Source organism: Sturnira hondurensis, unplaced genomic scaffold (genome assembly GCF_014824575.4).
Source record: "Sturnira hondurensis isolate 20B ecotype Veracruz unplaced genomic scaffold, ASM1482457v3 Scaffold0008196, whole genome shotgun sequence".
Taxonomy (NCBI): domain Eukaryota; kingdom Metazoa; phylum Chordata; class Mammalia; order Chiroptera; family Phyllostomidae; genus Sturnira; species Sturnira hondurensis.
Window position 1 is genome coordinate 19,074,592 of NW_028080827.1, and position 27,150 is coordinate 19,101,741.

Here is a 27,150-nt window from a genome sequence, read left to right on the forward strand (position 1 = left end):
GTGCTGGCAGCCCTGACCTAGTGGGTCAGTTGGTTAGAGTGTCATCCCAATATGTCAAGATTATGAATTTGCTCCCTGGTCAGGCACATACAAGAATCAACCAATGAATGTAGAAATAAGTGGAACAACAACTCAGTGTTTCTCTGTCTCTGTCTGTATCTCTCCCTCCTTCTCCCTCCTTCTCCCTTCCTCTCTGTCTCTGAAATCAATAAAAATAATAAAATGAAAGAGATTATAATGAAAATTGGAGATCATAGACAATAGTGAGCTAATATTAAATATTCTAGGTATGTTTAAAATTAATTGTTTAACATTTAGAACATGCATTAGATCTGTGAGTTCACAGCCCTTTTCAGTTTGCAAATGATCAAGTTAGTGTGTTGAATAATGTAGCCAGTAAGAAGCTCCCTATGACACATGCATGGAACATTGAGGGAGACTTTTCTGCTGCAGGAGATTTTCAGTATAGTTGAAGATGTTTGACTGGGCAAAGATGCTCAGAGCACTTAGCCAGGGAAAGAGAATTCCTAGTTGTAGAGCTTCAGTGGACCAACTCTGTCTTCTTTTTGGTGGAATTGCATCTGGGGGGTGATAAGTTTAAACCATTCTTAATTGCTTCGGACTTGAGCAAATGAAATAGGAATGGCATTAGAGAAACTATGTTTGTGACTTGGGGGATTTTATTCAAACAGTTAAAGTATTAGGAGACTAAAGATGCAAGCTAATAGTTTTTAGCTTGTAGCTAATGTAGTTTGCTCCTCTTTTGCTTATTGGATTTATTTATGACTTTGTAAAATTTTCTTGATTTCTAGCTCCATAGTGGAAGTAACAGTTTACTCAGTAAGCTCATTCATCAGTCTTACCATGGAACCATGGACACAGTTTCTCTCAGTGGGACTCTTCCAGTTCAGATGCTTTTGGAAATTGGCTTGGATAAACTAAAGAAAGATTATATCAGTTTTTTCATAGGTAAGTCCCTTTCCCAGCTCAAAAAATTAAAAAGTACATCATAGTTGTCAGCCCATAGATATTTTCAGATTTTATCTTTCTACTTGTTCCTAGTCATTTGGAGTGCTGGCTTTGCCCTTGGTTTACTGTGAAACAAACACTTTTGTTCTCTGGGCCTTTAGTTTCTCCCTCAATATAGGTATTAGATTAAAGATTCTTATAGTATTTGTTTTTAGTTCAAACATTTTGAGATTCTATGAGAATAATGTAGAAAATAAAAACCCTTTAGCCCTGGCTGGTGTAGCTCAGTGGATTGAGCTCAGGCCTATGAAGCAAAGGGTCGCCGGTTCAATTCCCAGTCAGGGCACATGCCTGGGTTGCAGGCCAGGTCCCCAGTAGGGGGCGTGTGAGAGGTAACTACACATTGATGTTTCTCTCCCACTTTTTCCTTCCCTTCCCCTCTTTCTAAAAATAAATAAATAAAATATTTTTTAAAAAACTTTAAATGAGGTGCTATTTTAATACCCAGTACTTAGTTGTTTTTATTAGAGCAAGCTGCCATCATTTTTAGAAGAAGTACCAATATGTCTTTATGGTGTAATGTGCCAGAAAATTTGACTACTTCTGATCAACTATTTAGCTTGAGCATTTCTTTTATGTATGAACTATGAAAAATTTTTACTTAGATTCTTTAACTTGGAATAGATAATACCTAAAGCTTATTGTCATGTTTTTTTCATAATAGGTCAGGAACTTGCATCTTTGAATCATATGGTAAGTTTATTTTTTTAATCAAAACTTGATTTTCCTTTTGTTCATTCATTTTGTATATAATTATTAAGTACCTAATCTGTGCCCCTGTGTCCTAGGTCCTAAGAAACAGATAAATGAAACAATACGGGTGTTTACTACTGTCTAGTAACTAGACAGACAAAAAAGCCCATTTTCGTGTCATTTAGCATTCTCTATGAATTTGCGATAACTGACATACAGCTATGTCCTGCTCAAGCCAATGTATTCCCACACCTCATTTATCTAAAGTGGTTAGGGAATGCCTTTCTTTGATAGCCCCTATAAAGGAATTTTTGTTTTATATTCGCTTGACCCATTCATATTATACACAAATTTCAAAGAATTTACGATGTTTTTTAATATATTGATTCAAATGAGACTTCTGTGATAAAAGGACACTTGACTTGGGGTGGTGAGCATGCAATACAATATACAGATGGTGTATTATAGAATTGTACTCCTGAAACCTGTATAATTTTATTAACCAGTATCACCCCAATAAATTCAATAAACAAAAGACAGACTTCTGGGTTTCAGGGTCACGGTTATAAGCTTTTGTATTTTTTAGCATCTTTATTTAGAAAGTTTAGGAGATTGAACAGCATCTGTACTGAACCTTGGCATTTGATGGAAGATGCTTTTAGAAGATAAATCTATAGCATCAACTTGTTTGTCATTTGTCTCATAAAAATACAAGATCAAAAAACTCTAACTGTGTCGGTTGTGCAAAGTAAGACTCAACTGAATTTTTTTGAGGTTTAATTTTTGCTCTTCAAATTTTAAACATTTTATATGTTTCTTTAGTGGAAACATGCTCTAACAACAACTATATGTATACAAATATGTATTACGTATATAGCATATATACCAAGTCCGGCACAAAAAAAATGCCCCTATTTTATTCCATACAAATCTTTCATTACAAAACCATAAGCATGTAATTCTGTAACACAACAGTATCACTCAAGCACACCATAGGACATTTTAGGTGAAATGTTCAAATTGCTGTCCATCTCGTGTAAGACATGCATGTACCCTACCAACCACACTCAAGCAAGCCTTCCTTCTGCTGGACCCTGTATATGTAACAGGGTATTATACACGTTAATGGAGGTCCCAGAGGGGAATGTTTTGATACATATTTTTACACTTAGAAAAGTAATAAGATTTTTGAAAGTTAAAATACTTTAGAGGGCAAATATATCCTTACTCTCATCACCCAAATATGAATACTCTAATTTTTATGAATTCCCCTGTAGTCATTTTATATCCCCGTTTTAAAAAAATATGATTTGACTCCAAACTTCTGACACAATTGTCCTTAAACTTGAGAATCTCCCAGAAGGCTTGTTAAAATGCTAATTCCTAAACCCCAGTGACTCGGTAGGTCTAGGGCTCAGTAATACATACCTCTTTATAAGCAAACCATCTCCTACTCTAAATAACTGATTTTTTTTTTACTGTAGTCATTTTCTGTTACTGCACAACAAATTACTACAAATTTTGGCCGAGTCCTCTCTGCTCGGGGTTTCACAAGACTGAAATCAAGAGGTCATCCTGCTGCATTTTCATCTGGAGGCTTAACTAGGGAAAGATCCACTTCCAAGTTCCCTTATTTGTTGCTGATAGAATTCTTTTCGTTGTGGCCTGATGACAAAGATCCCCATTTTTTTGCTAGCTGGCAGCCCTGGATCAGTTTTGGGTCCTAGAGGTTGCTTAGGGGTCCTTGCCATGTGGCACTCTCCACAGCATTACAGGCAGTTTGTTTCCTCAGACCCAGTGGGAAAGCATCTCTAATGCTTCACCTTCTAAAGAGCTCATCTGATTAGTAATACGTATAATCTGTCTTTTGATTGCTTCACAGTTCATCAGTTAGTAACCTATTCACAGGAGTGACATCTTGTCATATTCAGAGGTTTTGGCCTCACTCAAGGGGGAGGAATTACACAAGATGGGCACTCCAGGGAGTGGGAATCTTGGGGACCATTGTTGAATTCCACCTACCATATTTACCATGGCCTGTTTCCTTAGGGTGGGTTCTCAGAAATAGGGTTAGAAGGTCTGAGCATTTTGTGGTGCCTAGCAGACATTGCCAAATTTCTTTTCTGAAGGATTGTACTAATTTACCAATAATATGTGTGAGTGGAATTTTATCAATACACTTGCTTAATTTCTTGGTACTTCAGGTTTACTACTTATTTTTAGAGGTAGACACTTCCATCAACCTAGCAAGAGTATTGAAATTAAGAATTATCTTCTGGATTTGCCATTTATTCTATTTGGAGAGGTTGGTGGGTAGCATAGTCACCCACTTGGGTCTCCTTTGTGAAGCAGTTCTGTGATTTGCCTTCACCAGAGATTATGTAGAATGGTTTGCTTAGAATATTCTCAGTGAAGACTTTGCTTACAGATTAGAGAAATAGTATTAAAAGGTGGTAAATTCTATCTAGCTGTCTCCTGTTTATTTTCCCCCTATGAATGAAGCATCCAAATTTAGGTTTAGCAGGCATAGCCATATTCTTTCTAGAGATTCTCCTTAATTAACTCCCTGTCTTGCTTATACTTTTTTTCTCTCTAGGAATATTTCATTTGTCCATCAGTAGATATACAAGAACAAGTTTATCGTGTTCAAAAACTCCACCATATTTTAGAAATAATAGTCAGTTGTCAGCTTTTTATTAAGCCTCAACATGAGCTCCTCTTTTCTTTAACACAGTAAGTATTTCTCTGTTGTTTTTACTTATGTAACAGTATTCTCTTTTGAAATAGATGCAGCCAAAATATGTGCCTATTTTATTACCAGTTAGAACATGTGCACCCCAGCTTCAAGTAGCAAAGTGGTTCTAAGTCACTGTCATAGGAAGGAAAGCCCTTGAATTCAAAAGGAATCAGTTTAACACTTGGCTCTAGCACTTCCTAATTTCCAGAGGAAGTTTCCTTTCACTGCATTTTGTTTTCTCATCTATAAAAGTGATCTAATAACCTTATTTGTTTGTTGTCAAGATTAAATGATGTAATTATGGTTCCTGTCACTTAATATATGCTTAATAAATGGTAGTTCCTTTTCTTTACTAGGTCAAATGACTTGCCAGTTTTTTGTATGGCAACTGAGTGGAATTAATATGACCAGATCTCTGTCAACAATGTTGCTGTAATTTTAGAGATTTCTGCCAATGAGTTTGACTAAAATTAGTTTGGAATAATTCTCATCTGTGCATCACTGGTATCTTATGTATGATGGAAGTTTCACACTGGAAATAAGTGAACCATGAAGTGGCAGGACTGGATTTCTTTTCTCTGTGAAAGGAAATGTATCTCTGCCTGTTCCAAAATTAGAATTTGCCTCAGTTGTAAATGGAAAAGAACTAATTTTTTTCCATTAAAGATAAGTAATATAAATAACTTTAATTCCCCAGACTCTGAAAACCATGGAGACTACATCTTTCTCTTTTGCCTCTTGACTTTTTTTCTTTCTGATAGCTCTCTCTCCTCATGTAAGCCCTTATTTGGGCTCAAGTAAAATGTATTCTATGTGTCTATTACTAATTTTTAAGAAGCAGATGGTATTTTCTTCAACTGAAAAGAAATGACCACTGTTGGGAGCGGGAGTATTGTGTGTTTGTTTTTTACTTTTGTGTCCCTGAAATTATTCTGTTGATGTTGTGGTTAGTGGTATTCAATAAAATGTTTCCGTATGAGTTTTAGACTACCTCCAAAGAAGCCTTTATCTCCAACAGCATCCCTTTCTTAAAGAGGTTCATTTTTTTTACTTTTATAGGTCCTGCATAAAATATTACAAACAAAACCCTCTTGATGAACAACACATTTTTCAGCTGCCAGTCAGACCAACTGCTGTAAAAAACTTATATCAAAGGTATGCAATTTAATAAATTGAACTTTAAGTCTAGTCCTGATTCTAGGCAGTTTTGATATCTGCTCCATGGGGATCTCGTGACACAGAGCTGCTTCTCCTCTGAAACCTGGATCATCTCACCCCCTCTGTGCCCACAGTCTGACAGAGCTCTCCCTCTGCCTTCTCCCAGCCCTTTCGTTTACTCTTTGGACCATTGAGCCTTTAGCCTTTCATTTTTTTTCTCTCAGTTTGTAATTCCCTTGCTGAACAGGGTGGATTGTGTAGCCATAAAAGAAATGACAGATTGGAGAAAGAGTGTTCAGGGTAATGACAACAAAGTCAAAGGTATGGCAGCGAGTGAGAGAATTTGGGGTAGGGAAGAACTGTGAGGCTAAGATGACAAATTGGCCATCAACATGGACATACAGTTTGCTGAAAATGATGGTCCCCCCTCAGCATCTCATACACTTGAACTTTCTCTCATACTAAGTCACTCTATTTGTGCCCTCCTTGTATTTAGTTCCCTCTTATTGAAATCCTAGCATGCCCATGAACCTGTTTTGGCAAAGGTCATAAGTTGCCTTCTAACCAGTGGCCTTTGGCGAAGGTCATCAGTTGTCCAGTGGATACTTCTCAGTAAAACAGTATTTTTTAGCTCTTGTTGTAATTAGAGGGTCCACCAATTAGTCCCTCAAGCTTATAAGCACTTATAAGGCAATTTGACATTTAACACAATTACTTCCTTGAACCTGTCCCCTTTCTTTGTTTCTGTGATATAGAATTCTGTATTAATTTTAATTCTACCTCCCTGGTCCACTTCCATAATTGAGAATAGCTCTCTATCAAGTTCTTCTTCCTCTGCCTGCCTTTTATAAGGGTTTTCACCATAACTTCATTCTCTGCTCTCTTCCTACTTTGTTTTAATGTATTTGTTTCTACTCTTTTTTTTAATGTATTTTATTGATTATACCATTACAGTTCTATTCCCCCCCTTCATTTCCTTCCACCCTGTACACCCCCTCCCCCACCATTCCCCCCTTTAGTTTGACCACGTGCCTCAAGTTCTTTAGATTCTATATTTCCCCTACTATTCTTGCCCTCCCCCCTATCTATTTTCTACCTACTGTCTGCTATTTTCTGTACCTTCTCCCCCCTTCTCCTCCTCCCACTCCCCTGTTTCTAACCCTCCATGTGTTCTTCATTTCTGTGGTTCCGCTCCTGATCTAGCTGTCTTCTTGGTTTGCTTTTGTTTTAGGTGTGGTTGTTAATAACTGTGAGTTTCCTGTCCCTTCATTGTTCATATTTTTTATCTTCTTTTTTTCTTATATAAGTCCTTTTAACATTTCATACAGTAAGAGCTTGGTGATGATGAACTCCTTGAATTTGACCTTATCTGAGAAGCACTTGATCTGCCCTTCTATTCTAAATGAAAGCTTTGCTGGATAAAGCAATCTTGGCTGTAGGTCTTTGGATTTCATGACTTGGAATACTTCTTTCCAGCCCCTTCTTGCCTGTAAGGTCTCTTTTGAGAAATCAGCTGACAGTCTGATGGGTACTCCTTTGTAGGTGACTGTCCCCTTATCTCTTGCTGCTTCTAGGATTCTCTCCTTCATTTTCATCTTGGCTAATGTAATTATGATGTGCCTTGGTGTGTTCCTTCTTGGGTCCAACTTCTTTGGGACTCTCTGAGCTTCCTGGATTTCCTGGAAGTCTACTTCCTTTGCCAGACCGGGGAAGTTCTCCTTTATTATTTGTTCAAATAAGTTTTCCACTTGTGGCTGTTTCTTTCCCCCTTCTGGTACCCCTATAATTCGGATGTTGGAACATTTAAAGATGTCCTGGAGGTTCCTAAGCCTCTCCTCATTTTTTTGAATTCTTGTTTCTTCATTCTTTTCTGTTTGGTTGTTTCTTTCTTCCTTCTGCTCCACTCCCTTGATTTGAGTCCCAGTTTCCTTTCCAGCACTATTGGCTTCCTGTGCATTTCCCTTCATTTCAATCAGTTTAGCCTTCATATGTTCCTCTAATTTGTGACTAGAATCAACCAGTTCTGTGAGCATCCTGATCACAAGTGTTTTGAACTGTGCGTCTGAGAGGTTCGCTATTTCTTTTTCGCTTAGAGTTATTGGCTCTGGGGCTTTGAGATCTTCTTGAGCCATATTTTGAACTGTTCATGTCTGTTATGTATGAGGAGCGGAGCCCTAGGTGTTCACCAGGGCGGGACAACTCAGTTGCTGGGTTGTGACGCTGTATGTGGGGGCATGGTCAAAAGAAAGCAATGGCGACCCCCTCTGCCGCCTCCTGCCACTGGGCTGCGCAGTCCATCCCACTGCCTGTGAATGTGCGACCGAGGTCAGCCCGCCGCCTTGTGTACTCACTGGGTTCGCCCGCTGGGACCTGTGCGGTCCATCTCACTGCTCACTCCTCTGCTGGTTTATCTTCTCGAGAATGTGTGACCGTGGTCAGCCTGCCCTGCACCCTCACTGGGTTCGCACTGCTACCCGGTTGCCTGGGCACCTGGGTCGGGGGATCCTTCCTGCCCAATCCCGCTCCACTGCTGGCTGCGCCCCCTTCTTACCGGTCCAGTTGAATGGTTGGTTGTTGTCGGACTTCCGTATAGTTCAATTTTCTGTTCTTTGGCTGTGTCTTTGTTTACTAAACCTTTGTTGTATTCAAACTTGGTTGTGGTAGAAGGCATAGTGTTTCCACCTATGCCTCCATCTTGGCGGAAGTCCCTCTTCCTACTTTCTATCTTCCCTGGGTGGTTATAGTCATACTCAAGGTTATAGTCATACTTCAGTTCCTCTGGGCTAAATATTAATGATAATTCATTCCTCCGGCTTCTTCTGAGCTTCAGACCCATGTTTCTGTTAGCTGTGAACGCCCAACTTCAGTGTCCTATAGGCAGTTCAAACTCTAGAATCTAAGTTTAGAATTGTGACCTCTTCATCTCTTCTTCCTTAGTGCTTATCATAGAAGGATGTCACTAAATGGTTTTAGGAGGAAAGAAGAAGGAAATAACAAGGTTTTTTTTCCTTTCATGTTTTCCTTAGTGAGAAGCCACAGAAATGGAGAGTGGAAATAAACAGTGGTCAAAAAAAGGTGAAAACAGTGTGGCAACTGAGTGACAGTCTACCTGTGGACCATCTGAATTGCCACAAACCTGGTAAGTATGGTTTGTAATCTATTTAGATAAACTGAAAATGAAAATAGAATTTTACTGGTAGAAATCATTATTATAGCTCTTATGCCCAATTTTAAATAATTTCCCTAAACCCTTGGTGTAAAACATATTCTAAAAAAATCATGAAAGAGTGCTTTTTCTCACTATCCTGGATAGAGGAACTTTTATTAAAAGAGATGAAGTAGTAGGGACATAGGACTAAAAATAGGTTAAAAGATTGAAATTCCATATTTCACATTTTTGTGCACTGTTTAAAATAGTGATGTTTTGCCCTGGCTGGTGTGGCTCAGTGGATTGAGTGCAGGCCTGCGAACCACACGTGGTTCAATTCCCAGTCAGGGCACATGCCTGGGTTGTAGGCCAGTTCCCGGTTCCCAGCAGGGGACGCACGAGAGGCAACCATACATTGATATTTCTCTCTCTCTCTCTCTCCTTCCTTTCCCCTCTAAGATAAATAAATAAAATCTTAAAAAAAAATAGTGATGTTTCTGCCCAAATGTCTTCTCTGTGTCTGGAATAAAGGTTAAAATTTCTGGTGTTCTATCAAAGACAGTTTGGTCAAAGAATGTCTTTTAGCTCCTGGTATAATGATCTGGCCCACCAAGTCTTCCTCCTTCACTGAGCACCTATAAAACTTGTTTTCCTTGCTCATGTGGATTGTATGGTACAGTCATCTTTTACTTACATAGGTCTTAAATGGCTGCATTCAAATATTGCAAGCATTATCCAAAATTTGGTGGTTGTAAGACAAAATCCAGGATTTCAAAAGCCTGTCGTTAACTACTTCTGGGAATACAAATAGTTCTATTCAAGTGATTGATACCTTTCAAAATTATTTCCAGAAAATATTTATCTTTCTCCCCAAATTATATGATAGTTCAATCATAATGGAAACTTCTCTATTCATATGGCTGAACTGTATAAGTCCTAAAGAAACTGAAACAAATTTTTTAAGATGTTATTTATTTTTAGAGGGAGGGGAAGGAAGGGGAAAAAATGGAGAGAAGCATCAATGTGTGAGACATAGATCTATTGGTTGCCTCTCACATGCCCCCAACTGGGGACCTGGCCTGCAACCCAGGCCTGTGCCCTGACTGTGCCCTGACTGGGAATCGAGCCAGTGACCTTTTGGTTTGTAGGCCAGCACTCAATCCACTGAGCCACACCAGCCAGGGCAAGAATTTTCTTAAAAATAAAAAAAATTTTGCATGGCAAAAAATATCAGAGGCAAAAAAACAGATACATAACTAACTAGGAAAAGAAGTTTGCGGCTCAAGTTCATAAAAGGGGCTACATTCCCTGGTGAAGAAATTTTGAATCAAGTAATATTAATATTAATAATTCAATAGAAAAATGATAAATAATGATCAGTAATATGAACAGTTTACCAGAAAGGAAATTCAAATGTCATTTTAAAAATAAAAGATGCTCTTGTTGGTGGGATTGCAGACTGGTACAACCACTATGGAAAACAGTATGGAATTTTCTAAGAAAAGTAAAAATGGATCTGCCTTTTGACCTAGCAATTCCACTGCTAGGATTATATCCTAAGAACCCTGAAACATCAATCCAAAAGAACCTATGCACCCCAATGTTCAGAGCAGCACAATTTACAACAGCCAAGTGTTGGAAGCAGCCTAGGTGCTTCCGCTAGTAAATGAATGGATCAAAAAACTATGGGGTACATTTACACAATGGAACACTACACAGCAGAAAGAAAGAAGGAAATCCTGCCCTTTGCGACAGCATGGATGGAACTGGAAAGAATTATGCTAAGCAAAATAAGCCAGGTGTTGAAGGACAAATACCATATGATCTCACCTTGAACAGGAACCTAAACAACAAAACAAACAAGCAAGCAAAATATAACCAAAGACACTGAAGTAGAGAACAGGCTGACAGTGACCAGAGGGAAGAGGGGAGGGAATTTCAGGGGAAAAGGGGAAGGATTTACAGGAACAAGTATAAAAGACACGTGGACAAAAACTAGGGGTGGGGGATGGAAATGGGATGTAGGTAGGGAGGACTAGGGGGGTAGGCTGGGATGAGATTAAAAGACAGAAAACTGTACTTGAACAACAATTAAAATTGAAAAAATAAAAATAAAGTGTGCTCAACTCTACATATAATCAGAAAATGTAAATTTATATATCATGTTACGTACCATCTTTCACCTGTCAGTTTCACAGAGATCAAAAAGTTTGTGACACAGTGCTAGCAAGGACATGGGGGAACAGGCAGTCAACCTCACTCATTGCTGTTTGGAGTATAAAGTTGTGTACAGCTTCTTTGGAGGGCGATACTCACCAGAATCTTACAAGAATATGAATTTGGCCCAGCAGTTTCTTTAATAGGAATTTATTTCACACATATAACTACATGTGCCAAAAGACCTATAAACAAGGCTATTAATTGCAGTATTGTTTATAGTAGCAAAATACCAGAGAAAACATGGAAACTGGGACATAGAAAAAGGTCTGGAAGGATACAAACAAGTTCCTGAGCTGTAGAACGGTGAGGGCAGGGGGGGTTCTCAGCTTTGGCTGAACTTTAGAATCATGTGAAGAAAAAGTTCTTATACTAATACCAGGTAAATCCTAACCTCTGGAAGTAGAGCCTAGAAGTCAGTAATTTTAAAGTTTGCCAGGTGATTCCATTATGCAACTTAAGGTTGAGAACCACCAGTTTAAACATTTTATGTACTTACATTACTTCAGGTGTTTTTTTAAAGATATATATTACTTTTTTTTAGCCCTGACTGATGTAGCTCAGTGGATTGAGCACGGGCCTGCGAACCAGATGATCGCGGTTTGATTCCCAGTCAGGGCACATGCCTGGGTTACAGGCTGGTTCCCAGCAGGGGACCCACGAGAGGCAACCATACATTGATATTTCTCTCCCTCTCCCCTTCCCCTCTTAAGATAAATAAATAAATAAATCTTATGAAAAAAAGATATGTATTACTTTTTTAATTAAAGTTTTAATGATGTGAACATATGTGATGTACTTTTTGAAAATGCTGTTTTAAAATTGTATTAAAGATTAAACCTCTTCTGAAGAAATTCATACAAGACTAAATACCCTTTTCCAATGATGCTGAAGAAGTGAAGTATACTAAACATATCTTTCAGAGCCTTTTTGATGCAGTTTACTTCAAAAAAAGAATGAGAGTAATTTTGAATATTAAAAGTTAAAACATTGCTAATGCATTGGTCCAGTGACTCCTTTTATAAAAATAAAAATTTTTGATGAAATTATATATTTGTGTACTTGCAAAACACACTCAGCCCTGGCCAGATAGCTCAGTTGGTTAGAGTGTCCCCCATACACCACGATTGTGGGTCTGATCCCTGGTCAGGGCATGTGCAAGAATCAATCAATGAATGCATGGATAAGTGGAACAAAAATCAATGTTTCTGTCTCCCTCCCTCCACCCCTCTTTTCCTCCTATCTCTAAAATCAATAAAATAAAATTTTTTTTCCTCTGTGCCTTCGAGTGACAGCTGCCCCTGGCACAGTCCCAGGGCAAGGATGCACCCAAGGGTTTTTCTTTCAGCACCAGCCAATAAAATAAAATTTTAAATAAATATTCAAACTCCATTTTGGCTTGGGTATTATAACCTCTTCTATCTATCATATGTTCTTGATGTGTTAATTGAGAAACTGTTTACTACCTTTGGGCCACAATAAGACCCACTGTTGAAGGAGGACCTCATTTATATTCAAACAAAGCCCTTATTATAAATTTCAAAGTCCAATAATGAAAGATCATACACATTTAAGAAGTTAGACTTCCTATTTCATTGGACTGAACACTTTGGTTGAATACTAGCTTTTCGAGGTATTTAGTGGTATAATACTCGAGTAAAATAATTGATAACAAAAGCAGGACAGCTTCAGAGAGAAAAGTATACCTTTATCTGCCATGGGAAGAGAGAATAATGATTTGGAGTCAGTGGGGGAGTAAAACAGTGTCTGGTAGAGTGCTGCTCACCCAGGGTGTGTTCAAATAATTGTTGGTAATGGTGAGAATATGGAAACCAAAATGTCAACGACAAGGAAGTCCACTTAATCTCATCTAAATGTTAATTGTACTGTTTATTTGGAAATAATAGACTTCAGGAGAAAAAAATGGATATGTCTTGCCCAGAGCCTACATACATATCCTAGGTAGATTGTTAACAAATATATGTTAAGACTGGAAAAAAATTGTTTAACTATAGCAGAAGAGGCACAAAAAAATAAAGCAAATTAAAAATATATAATTTTTAAAAAATATTTTATTTTTAGAGGGGAAAGAAAGGAGAAAGAGGGAGAGAAGCATCAATGTGTGATTGCCTCTCACACGCCCCCAACCAGGGACCTGGCCCACAACTCAGGCATGTGCCCCGACCAGGAATGGACCTGGTGCCCTCTCGGTTTGCAAGCTGATGCTCAATCCACCAAGCTACACCATCCAGGGCAAAAATACGTACTTTTAAAAAATCTGCTTTCTCTTTTCATTTGTTTATCATGTTTTCAGTGCACCAAGAGGGTTACTATGTAAAGGAATTGTCCTTGCTGATTTTTGTCTTAACAAATTCTCTTAAAGTAAAAGATATATCATTCAGCTTTCCTGTCTTTTATTGTAAAATTCAGCAGTATACATGATAGAAAAGCCAGCAGGATGGTAAACAATTCTGATCTCACTATCTTTCTGGTTACAGATTTTTCTGAATTAACATTAAATAGTAGCCTGGAAGAAAGGATATCCTTTACTAACATGGTTACCTGCAGCCAGGTGCATTTCAAGTGAAGTGTGCTGGTCCTCTATCAGGTAGTATGCTCACTTTTTGTTCCCTCTGAATGCTTTGTAATGTGTTAAATACCTTTGTAATGTGTTAAATAAATGTGTAATGTTTTAAATGTGTTAAAACAATACACATTACCTTTGTAATGTGTGATGTTTTAGTTTTTCTTCAACATAATGATGACTTAATACGTTAGGGATATTGATTACATATCAGTAATCACATAAAAGACTTACCAGGTGTTACTGGGCTGTGCAAGTTTTTAACTTCCTTTCTACCTTCTGTAGCCAACCTAATAGCTCAGTTTAATCCTAAAACCAGGGAAACAAAACATTTTTTGAGTGGTAATATCTTTATACTTTAAATCTGGATATAGAGTAGAGAGTTTGATTTCAAAAATACTGACGGAAGAGAAAAACCCCAAAACCCTATATCGATTTGACATTGAAATAAAGACTTGTTAAAAGCAATTAACCCCAGCCCAATTGTAGGACTGAAGCCTCAGGTGTAAATACCTTTTTAAAAATGCTTAATTTGAAATGCTTAATTTAGCCAACCAAAAGGATTAATGGAATAGCATTTTCTATTATCTTACTATTTTTGTTATTGTTTCAGAAACAGTATTAAATAGAATCAGATGAGTACAATGCCTGATATTATTCCTTCTTAAGTTGTGTTTTGTCCTCAGATAAATAGAGATTAGTTAATTTTAGCATAGTTAAGAATAAAGTGAACCCTTATTTTAAAAAACAAAATGTCTAATTACAGGAAAGATATAAATTTGTTATATTTCTTTAAGATATTTTATTGAATGAAGTGAATTGGAATTAGGAAGTGTATGTGCTCATTTGTTTGGTACCCACTAAGCTTTTCCCTGGTGCATGATCGGACCCCTAGACTGAACGGATTGTTGTCCGCAGGTGACTGACTCTGCCTCTCGTGTGTAGGACAGTGCTGAGATGGCATTCATGCCTACTTTACAGTCATGTTTCTGGGCAGATTGGAAAATGAAAAACATCAAGTCATAAAACAATTTGTACACTGTGATTTCTTTTTGCCAAATGAAAATAGATTCATAACATACAGCAAAATACTAACTTTGACTTTGAGAAGGGTAAGGTGATGGGTGATTTTTATTTTATTTACTAAATGCTTATTTTTGTTTTCTAATTCTTAAATCCCAGCATAAGCCCAAAAAAGAAAAAACAATTACAGAGCCTGAAACAGGAATGCATATAAATCTTTGAAGTAGAAAATGGATGAAAATCGGAAGATTCTCTCTGAAAGACGAAGCTGTGAAATAGGGTGGCCCTGTCTCAGCTCTGGCTCCGCAGGAGGAGCATTAAGAGAACTGCAGCAATTAACACACAGAGGGTGCAGACTGTAGGTACCACGATCTCCGTTGCCATCTGCATGTGGCTTAGCAAAGGCTCTGAAATGGGAGAGAGAACACCAGCACAAATGGGAACGTGATCATTTTAGCAAATACAGTTTCATCCTGAAAGCTTTACCTGTATTGGAAAAACTTGGAAAATGGTATCACACTTTCTAATTATTCTCACTTGCTACAAAAGAATTAAATGTTAAAAAAAATTATGTGAGGGCTTTGGAAAATATTTCAGGAAATATAAGATAAAGAATACCTAAATTTGGTTGTTCTGTAGGTACTGTAATAAAGTCTAAATGTGTATTAATATTCATGCTTACCATAATCTCCAAATATTAGCAGCTATGTCACATGGTTTTTATAATTTTCACTGAAGGAACTTGTGAAAGAAAAATCCTTGACGAACATTTCCAACCTTTCTAAGACGTTATTGTGTATCTTAAGAAGTATAGGAGTTTCTACATTGAAATTTTGCGAGGTAATTCTTGCATAGTTAAGTAATAGTCCTGAAGGTTAAATGTTAAGCATATTTCATGTACATGAATATAGTAGTGGACATTGATTCAATACCTGCCTTTAGGATTTGTACCAGGGACCCTGGTTACCAAGGTAAGTAAGGTATAGGCCCTGCTCTAACTGGGTACACAGGCTCAACAATAAATTCTCCATCATGTCTATACATGATAAAGGTTTATTTTAGTTTAATGGAATTTACATCCTTAATATTACCTACTTATTTAGATGTGGGAAGAGGGGTAGGCACAGTGGTATACTGGCTTATAAAAATAGCTGAATTGGCAGGGTTTGGTTTAGCACTTTCTACCTCTGATACCATATTAAAGATGTGTTTGTTAAAAACAAATATATTTCTCTGATTGACCTTATAGAGATAAAAAGACAAAATTCAAAGAAACAAATGGTATGTGCTGGCATTTCTTGATATATAGTTGTGTCTTTGTTATTCTACATCTCTGAGCTTTTTAGATCCCACTGCATAAGAAATGATGCCTTCTATGAGGTCAGGGACCTTGTTATGTTTATTACTATTTCCCCAATGCTTAGAACATCCCCCCTACCTTTAGTGGGTGCTAACAATTAGTTGCTGAATGAGTAAATATATCTCGAGTGTTCTTTAATTTTTTTTATTTTATTTGGTGTAATGGTTGAATTTTTCCCTCCTTCCATAAGCCCAATATAACAAAATAATGGATTTATAAGCTTACAGTATGATTCAAGAAGAAAAGAATAGGGTAGCTAAAATATTTCTTTTGTAGGTGTTTAAAATATTATTTTAAGTGCTTATAAAATAGAAATTTGAAATTGCTTCAATATAAAGAAACAACCATTTTTAATTATTTGGTTTTAGACAATTGACTTAGGGTAGGTCTGCATTTTCAGATTTTGGTTATGCCATGTTCTATATGATTATGTGGTTTAATTATCAAAGGGAAGAATTAAAATGCACTCACCTACAGCAAGCATCTGGTTGTTGATAGAGCAAGTTTCCAAGGCTTTCAAGTACCAACTTTCGACCTAATAAAAAACCACTTGGTGATTAATGTTGTTTTTAATCTGCTTGTAGATTAAATTAGTTAACATTTATTGAACACCAATGTGCATCACTGTGAAGGGGTCCAAAAAATGGGAGGAGCTTATAATCTAGAGCTGTTCTAGTGAACGCCTAATAGCTTCTATAGTCCTACTAGACTAACCCTAAAAGAGTGTTGGTAAATATGTGAAATTTATTTTTGTAATTATTTTTATTAAGACATTCTAAATTACAATTTCTATTGTCATTAGCAACATAGAGAGCTAATAGAGAAAATTGTATTTTATTGAAGAATTGGCAATATTTGTTTACATTAAGATTCAACATTTAGCCCATACCAGGCAGCTCAATTGGTTGGAGCATCGTCCCAATATGCCAAAGTTTGGGTTCAATCCCTGGTCAAGGCACATACAAGAATCAATTAATAAGTGCATAATTAAGTAGAAAAAATGATGTTTCTTTCTCCCTTTTTCTTTGTCTCTAAAATCAATTAATAAAAAGATACATTGTAAACAGATACAGCATTTAGAATAACACTTAAAGTTTTTACGAACTAATCTAACCTAAACAAACAGGACTCCTGCATTACTGTAGTCTGCCCTTAATATTCTGCATGTTAGGGGTAAATTTTAAGATGTGCCTACCCTGTTCTAGGCAAAGGAACAAACAGGTTGTACCAGTTAGGGTAAGAGGCCAAAGGGCCATGCTCCCGCATACCCTTGTCCTCTTTCATGGAGGAACGGGGAGAGAGGTGCTTGCTGGACTCTGTGCCCCCCAGCTGCCTAGCTCTTCTAAAATCCAGAGTGAGTAAGATGGAAGATTAGGCCTACCTCTCTGGGATTGGGAAAGCCATTGGCAGTGATAATCTTCTTATAATATTGAACTGAAGCCTTTGGATACCGAGGTTTATTTCTGTTTTTAAATTCGACATAGTAGAATCCATATCTATCTGAGTATCCTTTCTCCCATTCAAACTTGTCCAAAAGAGACCAGGAAGTATACCCTTTTATGTTAGCACCATCTTTTATAGCTGCAAAGACATGTTATTCCATATTTAATAATATCATTTACTTGGAAAAATAGTTTTGGGAAGATAAATGTTTTCATTTAGAAACACGTGTTAGTCAACCATGTGTCTGAAGACCATGTTGGTTTGTATCTCACCTTTTAGCATTTCATTTATATATCCTTTAAGGTACTGAATTCTCCACTTGTCACATAATTCAGTGCAGTGTAATTTTTGAGATGCTCCATTTTCCATCACATATATGGGAGGATCACCATATTGAGTCTGAAAGTGAGTCATAGTAATAAATATCTTTAAAAAATCCAACTTATAGGTGGGTTTCTCAGTCTGAGGTACATGTAGACACATGTTCAGGCCTGCTGTATTTTAACCACGTGTGTTTAGTATTTAGTAAATGCCAGTTCACACGTTTATTTAGAGATGAATGCAAGCAAGCAGGGGGCAAGTTCATATGAAAGAATACATTTCTCAATAAATCAGCATCATTGTAGAGAAAGTGTACCTCAGGTCTTGTTCTTTCCCACATATTCCATTTCAGGTGAGAAAGGCAGCAGAATAACCGAATGCCGGTAGGACTTTCAGCTACAGTTATGTACATTGAGATGGTTATTTATAGTAGGCATCAGTCTACTGTAAATGACTATAGTAGGCATTAGTCTATAAGGTCGAAATCAGCCTCTGAAATGTGAGTAACTGGATTTATTTTAGTTTGTTAACTTTAAGTGTAAGCACCTGCACTTAAGTTCTTACGACCCTGAGTTCAGGTCAGAAATGCCGTTTAAATAGCTCAGTGTAATGATCACCTGAGCGAAGTTGAGGAGCCTCCTTAATCCCCATGGCACAGAATATAGCCGCTGAGAGCCCGTATCAGGCCAGTTTGGGTCAACCAGTTCTACTAGGTCACGATCGTTCTGGTAGCTGGGCCCCTGGCGGGAGGGGTAGTTCCTTTCTATGATGTACCGAGTTGTAAAATGACCTAATCCTAAGAAATCAGATGTGCCTTTAATGTATCTCTTTTCCTGGAGTGAAAACACTGGTAACCTTGACATATCCAGGCCTTGCTCTGCACTCTTTCTTCCTATTGAGAGAGAAAAACAGTTTAACAAAGTTTTACCTTCTCACAATCATTTTATGTACTAGGATGATACTGACATGTTGACATAAAACCTGTCATCCAAATCCTGGGCTTTGGGATTTATTTGTGTGGAAAATATAACCTTAGCTTTTCAAACTGGAATTTTGACATTTGAATACTGTCCAAAAATTTAAAAGTTTATATTGCTTAAAAGTAATACTTTCATAGATTACTCAGCAAGTGGTATGAAGACATGTGTGTAGCCATCTGGAAAATAGTAGAGTTGGATTCCTATATTATTCATTACATCAAAAACTGGTGACTGTGGTTGCCTCTGGGAAGGGAACTGCGAGGCCAGTGCACGGTGGGGGGAAGTATGGTTGTCTTCACGCTTTGTTGTAGGGTAAGTCAGTTGGAACACCTCTGTACTGAGAAATTTTGCCTAGCTTTCAAAATTATAAAAATGTATGTCCTTTCACTGATCAATTACAAATCTGTTTACCCTACATTTTACTCACACATGTAAAAGAATATATGTACCAGGATCTTCACTGTAGATTGAGTAGCAAAAGGTTAGAAACAATCTAAATGTCTGTCAGGAGAGACTGCTCAAATAAATGATGGGATATCCCTCAGTGCCCAACACTGCAGCCGTCGGAATGAATGAGCCAGTACTTTGTATACCAATGTGGAAAGAATGCCAAGGTATGTGCTTGAGAGAAACAGAGATGCATGGTGTTGCCTACAATGAGCGCGATGACCAGTACGATAACCCAACCAGCAGCAGTGCTTTTGCTCACAAGTGCACGGTCCATGCCCAGAGCGTGCTCCCTCCTGGGGAGGAGAGGGCAGTGGGGAGGGGGCGGGGCAGAAGGCTGACTCTGTATTTTCTTGTACTTTAAAATACTTGAAACATACATGTCATTATATACTCTATGCAAAAAGTTGTAAATGAATAAATAAAAGTAACATTTTTATGAGTTGGTATAAAATATAACCATAAAAATGTTTCCATGGAGGCTATTGATTTAAATAAATGAACAGTTTGTATTATTAAATACCTTTAAACTATTAGCATGTTATTACTTTCAGTTAAATTTAGTAACTTGAGAAAAACCGCAAGTTATCACCACTATACTGTCTTTAATACAATAGCCACTCACTACACGTCGCTCTTTGAATAGGCTACTGAATTAAAGATAATATGACTGCATCTTTAATTCAGTCACACTGAAGTACTGAATTTTTTATTTTAATTTTAATAGATAAATGGCCACAGGTTGTCATTGGATAGCACAGATATACATTATCTGCATAATGTATATCTGTATATATCATATCTGTATATATATACATTATTCATAACATTTCCATCATCACCAAAGTTGGTCAGCATTGGTCTAGAATTACTGTTGTTCATATTTATTGTGAATAAAAGGGTGCTTGAGATGCCTGGAAGTAATTTGTGAACAAGATTTGAAAGCAGATGCTTTTACTACTAAAGAAAATATTAACTGCTCAGAGGATCTTTCTTTCCACTTTGTACAAAGGAAAAGTTCAGCCCAGTTTCCACTTGAGTTATCACAGAGTTGTTAGGGGGGATTGGCCTTTAGCCAAGGTCTGCTGTATGACAAATAATCCGTTGAGCTTTTAGTGCAATCCTCTGTGGCTCCTGCAATGGCCTCTGAGGCCCCAGGCGAGTGAATGCACGTTGCAAGTGATGGGCTGTGCCTACAGGAATACAGGCATTGTTCTGGTCACAAAGGCTTTTCCTTGCGCATTTTGAGGAAATTGTTCCCAAGGTTTTGAGTGTGTGTGTATAGACACACCACACAACTGGTTATTGTCAAAAGACTTTTTAGAGATTTTGTCCAGTCCTTCATTTTCAGAAGATAAAGATGACACCCAAAGAGGTGAAGCTCCTTGTCTTGTCACTCACTGGTTAGTGGCAGAGTTGGAACCAGAGAAGCCTGATAAATGGTGCTTCAGAAAGGGAAAGTGTTGACATGTTGTCAGTTCTCAAACATCCAGAATAGCCTTGTTGAGTGAGGTTGTAACCTATTTCAATATCATCCTTGTCTCTCTATTTTTTAGTGGGTTGTGGGCTGATACCTCCAAATCACACAGAGGTGATACATTTAGATTCCTACAGCCAGACACTGCGGGTTGCCTGCCCAGTGGTTCCATGCCTGTCTTCTGTGCCCTCTTCCAGGGACCTGTAACCTTTATGGGAGTCCTGGCCTCTGAAGACCTTGTCCTGGTGGTCTAGGGCACTTCAGGGCATATGGTTCTGTCCCTTGAGACATGAAGGGGGAGCAGCTTTGGGTGGAAGCTGTTTCCTGGGGAGATTTTCCTTGTTAGAAACAGATATGACAGAGCTATTTCCTTTTTCCTGCCCTTGGGTATTGATGTGTAAAGATGAGATGCCTGGAGCTGCTGCAGCCATCTTGTGGCCATAGAAGCTGAGGTGCCAGAGTGGAAAGATGGAATGGACCTGAGCTCCCAGAGACATCCCCGAGGGCTGGATTAACCTAGCCCTGGAACATCCTCCTCTGGACTCGGGTGAGATGATAAATTCCCTACTTTCCAAGTGACTTTAGTTGGGGTTTTCTGTTATGTGGCACTTAAACTCATGGTTGTGAGCTTTACCTGTCTTTACTCTCTGAAACTGGAAACCAGAGCTTGGAGGGAATTTCCTAAGTGTCAGAAAGAACTGGCAATAGAATTGACACTACCCACAACTGTGTCTTTGATTTCTCTCTCCTACTTCACTACAGTTAAAATGGAGTGGGATGGGGAAGACAGGGCAGCTGGACACACAAGAGAGCAGCTGAGAATTGCTGAGTTTTACTTCTGGGGATTTGCTTGGGTGTTCCCCACCTCCACACATGCCCCTAATTCAAATAACCAGTTCTTTGGGGGCGATGTTATCCCTTGAGTGCCTCACTCAAGCCCAGTGCCTTCTACCCCGCTGCCTTCTGGTCATTTCATATGAGTTCAATACAGTTGCTGGGGTATCTGGACTTTGAAAATGGATCTCAGCTCACCAATACGCTCCTTCATGACCTGGGGGTAGTCGCCGGCATAAATGGGGTTGGCAAACCAGCCCAGGCAGAACTGTAGGTATCTCTCGGCAGCTTCTACGTCCTTGGGATTACTGATGTCCACTGGCTCCCCCCACTCACAGTTTAATGAAATCCCCACCAGCCCTTAAGGAAAAGAGAGAAAAAGGGGTGACAGGAATGAGATCACTTCTCTGGGCCCTTGTCTGTTCCCCGCACATGGGAGGTGGTGGCGCTCACCTCCCTGCTTGCTGCGCCATGTGTCGTTGTAGGAATGCCAGGCTTGGGCGTGGGCCTGAGAGAGGAAGGGATTCATCAAAGGTGTCTGACCCATCCACTTGTCTCCTCTCTTTCAGATGGAGATGGCCTTTCTGTCCTAATTCTAGAAATCCAGGTGAGATCCCCGCCTCCTCCTATCACCATTGCACACAATACAGTTTAGACCTATAGGTGACGAGTTTTCCCATGCTCGTGCTCCATCCATGGGCTGGACTGTAAGCCCTAGAGAGCAGCCACTATATATCATCTCAGCTGCAGTGTCCAGGGTGCTCCCACCGCAGACCCGTGGAAGGAAATGGGTGGTGTGAAAGTGCTGTGGGACATGCTGGCTCTGACGTGGGGCAGCAGAGGACTGCGCTCAGGCTTGGAACCCTGGGGCGGGCTGAGCTGACACTGGGGCTCATCGCGCCACACTGAACCCAGACCCCTCCCAGAAGGACCTGCCTCACCTTAATGATGTGGTGTGCCGCCTTGTACAGGCCTGTGCCGTGGAGCTTCAGGCCTGGCGCATGTTGGCCCGTCTCATAGCCTTTTTCTGCCATTGTCTACAGGGATGGCAAATGGGGACCAAAGGACCTGTGAGCAGTGGCAGGGTACACTGCCATCTGGGAAGTGGGTTTTCTCACCTGGAGAGGGGCCCTGCTTACCCGAGGATCACTGAAAGTGACCCAGTGCTTCACCCGGTCCCCAAAGGCCTCAAAGCACAGATTGGCGTAATCACTGAAGTAGCTGGTCATGCTCGCATTCTGCCACCCGCCATACTTGACCTGGAGCAGCTGTGAATAGAGAAGTGGAGAGAGGAGCAGGTGCCCCAAGGGTCCTTCTGCAGAAAAAGACATGGAGCTTTTTGGCCGAGTGCATGGGAGAAACCTGGGTGATCTCAGCTGCAGAGGATGTTTAGAGGAGAGGGGAGCCAAGAAACAGGGAGGAACCATGATACGACGTGAATGTGGGTGACATACCTTACACAAACAAGACTGGGAGCGGAGACGGTGTGAGACTCCTGCTTAAGGGGAACTTGATAGGGTGAATATTTAAGAAAATTTGCCAAAGGAAACAGGTCTGACCGTGAGGGAAGAATATGCATTCTGAATCAGTAAGATAGTGGGCATGAAAGGTCAATTAGGGTTCTGAGGGCCGTGCGGATGTCCGCACCCTCAGAGAAGCCTCTGTGAGGAGAGTGGATCCTGCTTCCACAGAGGGCTCCCTCCCACCCAAAGGCTGAGGGCAGGTTTCCCCAAGATTCATCATATTACCTACCAAGCCCTCCGTGGTGGATTTGAGGGGACACTGAAGTGAAGGTAATCAATCGAGGAAGACGCCGGGGCGGGGGGAGGGTTGGTTTCCAGTTCATCCGTGGAAAGCCTGCCCTCTGCCCCCAGCCCCAACTTAGAGGCCTCTGGTGACTCCCCTCCCTCAGAACAAACCCGTCAGCCCCACAGTTGAGGCCATCCGAGTTACTCCTCCAATCTCTAACCTTCCCCCTCCTGCCCACCCCCCAAACCCTAGCCAAATCCCTTGCCCAGCCCCTCCCCGCCTCCTTGTCACCCTCTCATTCGTGCCCCAGCCTTTCAGAGGGGCAGTCAGATTTCATCTTTCTTCAATACCTCCCTAAGCCATGTCTCTGTCCCCTGACTTCCTGCCACCCTGTGCACAGAGAGTTACATGCATGGCTCCCCTCCCGGCTAGGCTGTGATCTCTGTGGGCCTTGTTGAATGGATGAGAAAAGTCACTTGAATGGGGATGTCTAACAGTGATGTTCTTAAGCATGTTGAGACTTGGAAATTGCTTGGGGAGGAGGTGGGGCTCCCATATGAGCACATATGGTGCTGGCTCAAACAAATGAGGAAAAGGCTAAACAAACTTGTTGTTCTACCATGTCATCAGATCTTACTCAAAAGATGTTTTTTTCTTTATAGTATGAGTTGGTTTTTAGGACAAATGTTTTGGGAAAACATCAAAATGCACACTTACCACTTACTACAAAATCAGTTAAAACAGTGTGACCTCCCTGCCATGGGTGAGCCAGAGAGATTTCCTCTCCACTCCTTCTCATCTTTTTGTCCAGACCCACCTGCCCCACCTTGGCCGCCCCAGGTGTCCAGGTCAGGCTCCCTCCTGCCAAGCTGAGCTCCCTGTAGGCTGCTAAGCCTGAACAGCCCTCACCTGCGGGAGATCCCAGTGGTGCAAGGTCACGATGGGGGTGATGTTGCTCTTCAGAAGGGCATCAATGAAGTCACTGTAGAACTTGATTCCCTTCTCGTTCACATGGTCACCTGAAGGTGAGATGAAAGAGGGCTTGATGATGACCATAGCCTTGGCCTTCTGAAATGTGGCATTCGTAGGCCTGAAGTTTCCTCAGCCCACCAGCAATGGGGCCCCAGAGCAGTGCTATAGATACTCCTGGGAGCCCAGCTGCCTGGGGAGCCTGTGCAAGCTGCTGCCAGAAGAAACCGTCTGTGGTCTCCCTGCCCAGGACTGTGGTGTCCCCGCAAAGCTAGTGTTGCCTAAAGGGGCCACTCTTGGGCTAAGGAGGGGCTGCCCTGGCTTACCTCGGACACCAGTGGGTAGCAGCCGGGGCCAAGACAAGGAGAATCGGTAGTGATTCACGTGCAGTTCCCTCAGCAGAATGATGTCCTCCTGGGCAGAGAGGGTGGGAGGCAGAGCAGGGTCATCTGGGATCCTGGGGTGGGCAGGTAGGGGGCTCCCAGGCCAAGGCTTACTTATGCTTATACTCCCAGTGGGTGAGGAAGCAGTTGTTTCCTCATCCATACAATAGGTGCCTACCACCTGCCCTGCTTTTTTCTGGGGGTATGCGAAGAGTCAAAACGCAGGATATGGGGCACTTGAGAAGGCCCTTGGGGTATTTCTAATAAATTTAGGTGATGAATTCCCCAAAAAGTCAATCTAGAGAGGAAAGTAGGTGCTGAGCAGAGGGACTAAGGATGAGCTGGTCCCACTCCCTCCACAGGGGCTGATGTGCATTCAGGGATCAGGGATTCGGGCCACTGCAGCCTATAGGCCCTGGGCCGTGGCGTCTGCACTTCGGCTACCCATAACTCCGCTGCCCCACAGGGCTCTCAGGTGGCCCCCAAGGCTTATGCTGTGCCCTGAGAGCAGAGGCCCCTGGCTCGGGTAGGGCTGGCCCTGCTTTCTTTTCCCCCTACATCTGTATTCCCACAACCTGCACACACCCCCAGTACCCAGTTCCAGCTGGCCCTCTTCCCTTTGGTGGGAAGTGTTTAGTGGAGCACTAGGTTAACACTCATCTAGACTTCCCCAGTATGTCACCGCCCACCTCCCAGCTAGCTGTGTGCTCAAGCTCCTCCCCCTTCCCTGCCCCACCCCCACTACCCACACCCTTCACTCACCTGGACCTTGTAATAGCCATTACAGGCCACATCTGCCGTCTCATCCCCAAGCACCTTTCCTTTCCCGCTGTGCGTGAAGGCATCCCAGATGCTCGGCCCTTTCCCTTCCAGGTCCCAGGCGCCCTCCGTCTGGAAGGCGGAACTGCCCACCCCCCAGGAGAATCCTGCAAGTAGAGACTCTGAGCTGGGCTCTGGGCCCTCCCACTCCCTGCCCAGCACTGGGACCATGGGCTCTGCTTCCCAGGCCACAGGGCAAGCCCCCTCCCACCAGCCTGGCCCTGCCTCTCTGGGACCGGGAGCATGCGGGGTCGATGGGGGAAGACATAATGCATTAAAATATTTTTTGGTACAATCTTAGTCCCATTAGCATATTATCTGTATAATAAGTTCTAAAAATCTGTTAGGAACTTCTTTTATTTTTAGAACACTACATGGAGTTATTTTCCACATTCTACCTGTCAGGAAGCTAAAACACAAAACTTGTTGGCAAGTCAGCCAAGGTGAGCAAGCTGACAGACAGGTGGACAGACGAACAGAGGAATGGACATACCATGTGGGAAGGTTCCATAGTAGAAGGAGGCCTCTTCTGGGGATCTTTTCCTGGTGGCCCCTGGCCTGGACACCAGCACTAGCACCCACCAAAGGATGACAAAGGGCACTGGCTTCATGGCACCTGGCCCTCCTCCATTCCTGGGAAAGCACACCTGGCAGGTGGAAGCCCATGCAGCCAGGGCTAGGGGGCCAGGCCCCAGCTTGGGGCAAAGGCCAGAAGGGGAAGAAGACCGGAGGAGGTCAGGAGGAGGAGGGGACACTTTATCTAGAGAGGTGTTGGCTCTGCCGAGGGCAGGCTGAGGCTGGGCACCAGATGTAACTCCTGTGTAAAACACTGAGGGGACATGAACACTGGGCTTGGGAGCCCTGGATCTGGTGGGGAAGGCTCCAAACCAACCCCATTCCCAGTGTGATAGGGGAGACCCAGCCCATACCCTGTGAGAGGCCCTGATCTGATGGGGAAACCACCTCTGCCTTGGAGAAGCTCCAGTCTGATGGGGGAGGTGGGACAACCATGGAGCTATGGCACACCCCCACTTACACACTGGTGCGTGCAGAGGGGAGAGATACCCAGACCCAAGCCGGGAACCCTGAGCAGGGTTGCGGTCCAGGAACCTCCAGTCCTGAGGGTCAGAGCAATTCCCCTCATTGGGATCCCCTCTCTGATGCCAGCCTTGCCTGCTTACCTAGAATTGTTGCTGGTCCCAGACACCCCCAGAGCAGTACCTGGTAGCCACAGGGCTCTCAGGCTGACCCCCAGGGCTTATGCTGCTTCCTAAGAGCAAAGCCCCCAGCTGTGTGGAAGGCTCTGGGTGGGGGTGTGGTCAGTGGCCTAACCACCCCCATACAAAGACCTTCAATATCCCCATTCAGTGGTGCGGGCATGAATGCTGAGCTGGACAGTGGGGCCTGAGTCAGCAGCTGGGCGGTTTGCCCTGGTTCCAGGGGAATTCAGTCAGCCTCCTCCCAGGGCAGAGGGGCAGTGACCCAGTCCCCTGACCTTCCTGGGCCTGATGTACCACGCTTTTGTCTACTAAGCTTAAGGGAGGTCTATTGGGGTGGGATCAGCGTGTGTGGGTGTCTGTCTCTGTTGACTTCTACTGCCAGAGAGAATTCGCTGTAGAAGGTGAAGCTGGTTTTTCCACCTTGCCTTGGATGCCTCACTTATTCCTTCACTCCTTCAACTAGGACTGTCTGCTAGAACACACCTTCCCTGGAGGCTCAGCACCTCCTTTTCCCTACCATGGCTGCCCAGGTCCCCCACTGGAACCTCTTGCACTGTAG

At 41.5% G+C, this 27,150-nt stretch overlaps 2 protein-coding genes across 4 annotated transcripts in view; one reads left to right on the forward strand and one right to left on the reverse strand.

Moving 5' to 3' along the window:
• ZWILCH (zwilch kinetochore protein) overlaps nucleotides 1–16,223 on the forward strand; it is a 39,075-nt gene extending 22,852 nt beyond the window's left edge. The window contains exons 13-19 of the mRNA XM_037054194.1: nucleotides 813–969; nucleotides 1,694–1,722; nucleotides 4,319–4,455; nucleotides 5,519–5,614; nucleotides 8,644–8,756; nucleotides 13,475–13,590; nucleotides 14,749–16,223. Coding sequence (XP_036910089.1) covers nucleotides 813–969; nucleotides 1,694–1,722; nucleotides 4,319–4,455; nucleotides 5,519–5,614; nucleotides 8,644–8,756; nucleotides 13,475–13,569 — 627 coding nt within the window. The 3' untranslated portion in view covers nucleotides 13,570–13,590; nucleotides 14,749–16,223. The remainder of the gene's footprint in view (nucleotides 1–812; nucleotides 970–1,693; nucleotides 1,723–4,318; nucleotides 4,456–5,518; nucleotides 5,615–8,643; nucleotides 8,757–13,474; nucleotides 13,591–14,748) is intronic.
• Nucleotides 14,881–26,642, reverse strand: LCTL (lactase like). 3 transcript variants are annotated; one of them, XM_037054197.1, is made up of 14 exons: nucleotides 26,553–26,642; nucleotides 25,865–26,004; nucleotides 25,315–25,478; nucleotides 24,496–24,583; nucleotides 24,110–24,219; nucleotides 22,591–22,719; nucleotides 22,393–22,488; nucleotides 21,905–21,959; nucleotides 21,650–21,811; nucleotides 18,331–18,605; nucleotides 17,665–17,791; nucleotides 17,331–17,530; nucleotides 16,421–16,484; nucleotides 14,881–14,996 (listed from the first exon to the last, which is right to left on the reverse strand). In XM_037054197.1, exons 2-14 carry the CDS (start codon nucleotides 25,980–25,982, stop codon nucleotides 14,881–14,883), a joined length of 1,704 nt encoding a protein of 567 aa, XP_036910092.1. In that variant the 5' UTR covers nucleotides 25,983–26,004; nucleotides 26,553–26,642. The 3 variants fall into 3 exon arrangements, with proteins under 3 accessions (XP_036910092.1, XP_036910090.1, XP_036910093.1); XM_037054195.1 differs by having other exon boundaries at nucleotides 25,865–26,018; XM_037054198.1 differs by lacking the exons at nucleotides 25,315–25,478; nucleotides 26,553–26,642 and having other exon boundaries at nucleotides 25,865–25,922.
• Between the last annotated feature and the right edge of the window lie 508 nt (nucleotides 26,643–27,150).

What these genes read in the sequence shown, in the direction of transcription:
- LCTL (XM_037054197.1), bottom strand. Translation starts at nt 25,982, where the DNA reads ATGAAGCCAGTGCCCTTTGTCATCCTTTGGTGGGTGCTAGTGCTGGTG. An exon ending in ATGGCTATTACAAGGTCCAG is followed by an intron (nt 24,584 to 25,314) that starts GTGAGTGAAGGG and finishes CTCTCTGCCCAG; the next exon opens with GAGGACATCATTCTGCTGAG. An exon ending in TCACTTTCAGTGATCCTCGG is followed by an intron (nt 22,489 to 22,590) that starts GTAAGCAGGGCC and finishes CCATCCCTGTAG; the next exon opens with ACAATGGCAGAAAAAGGCTA.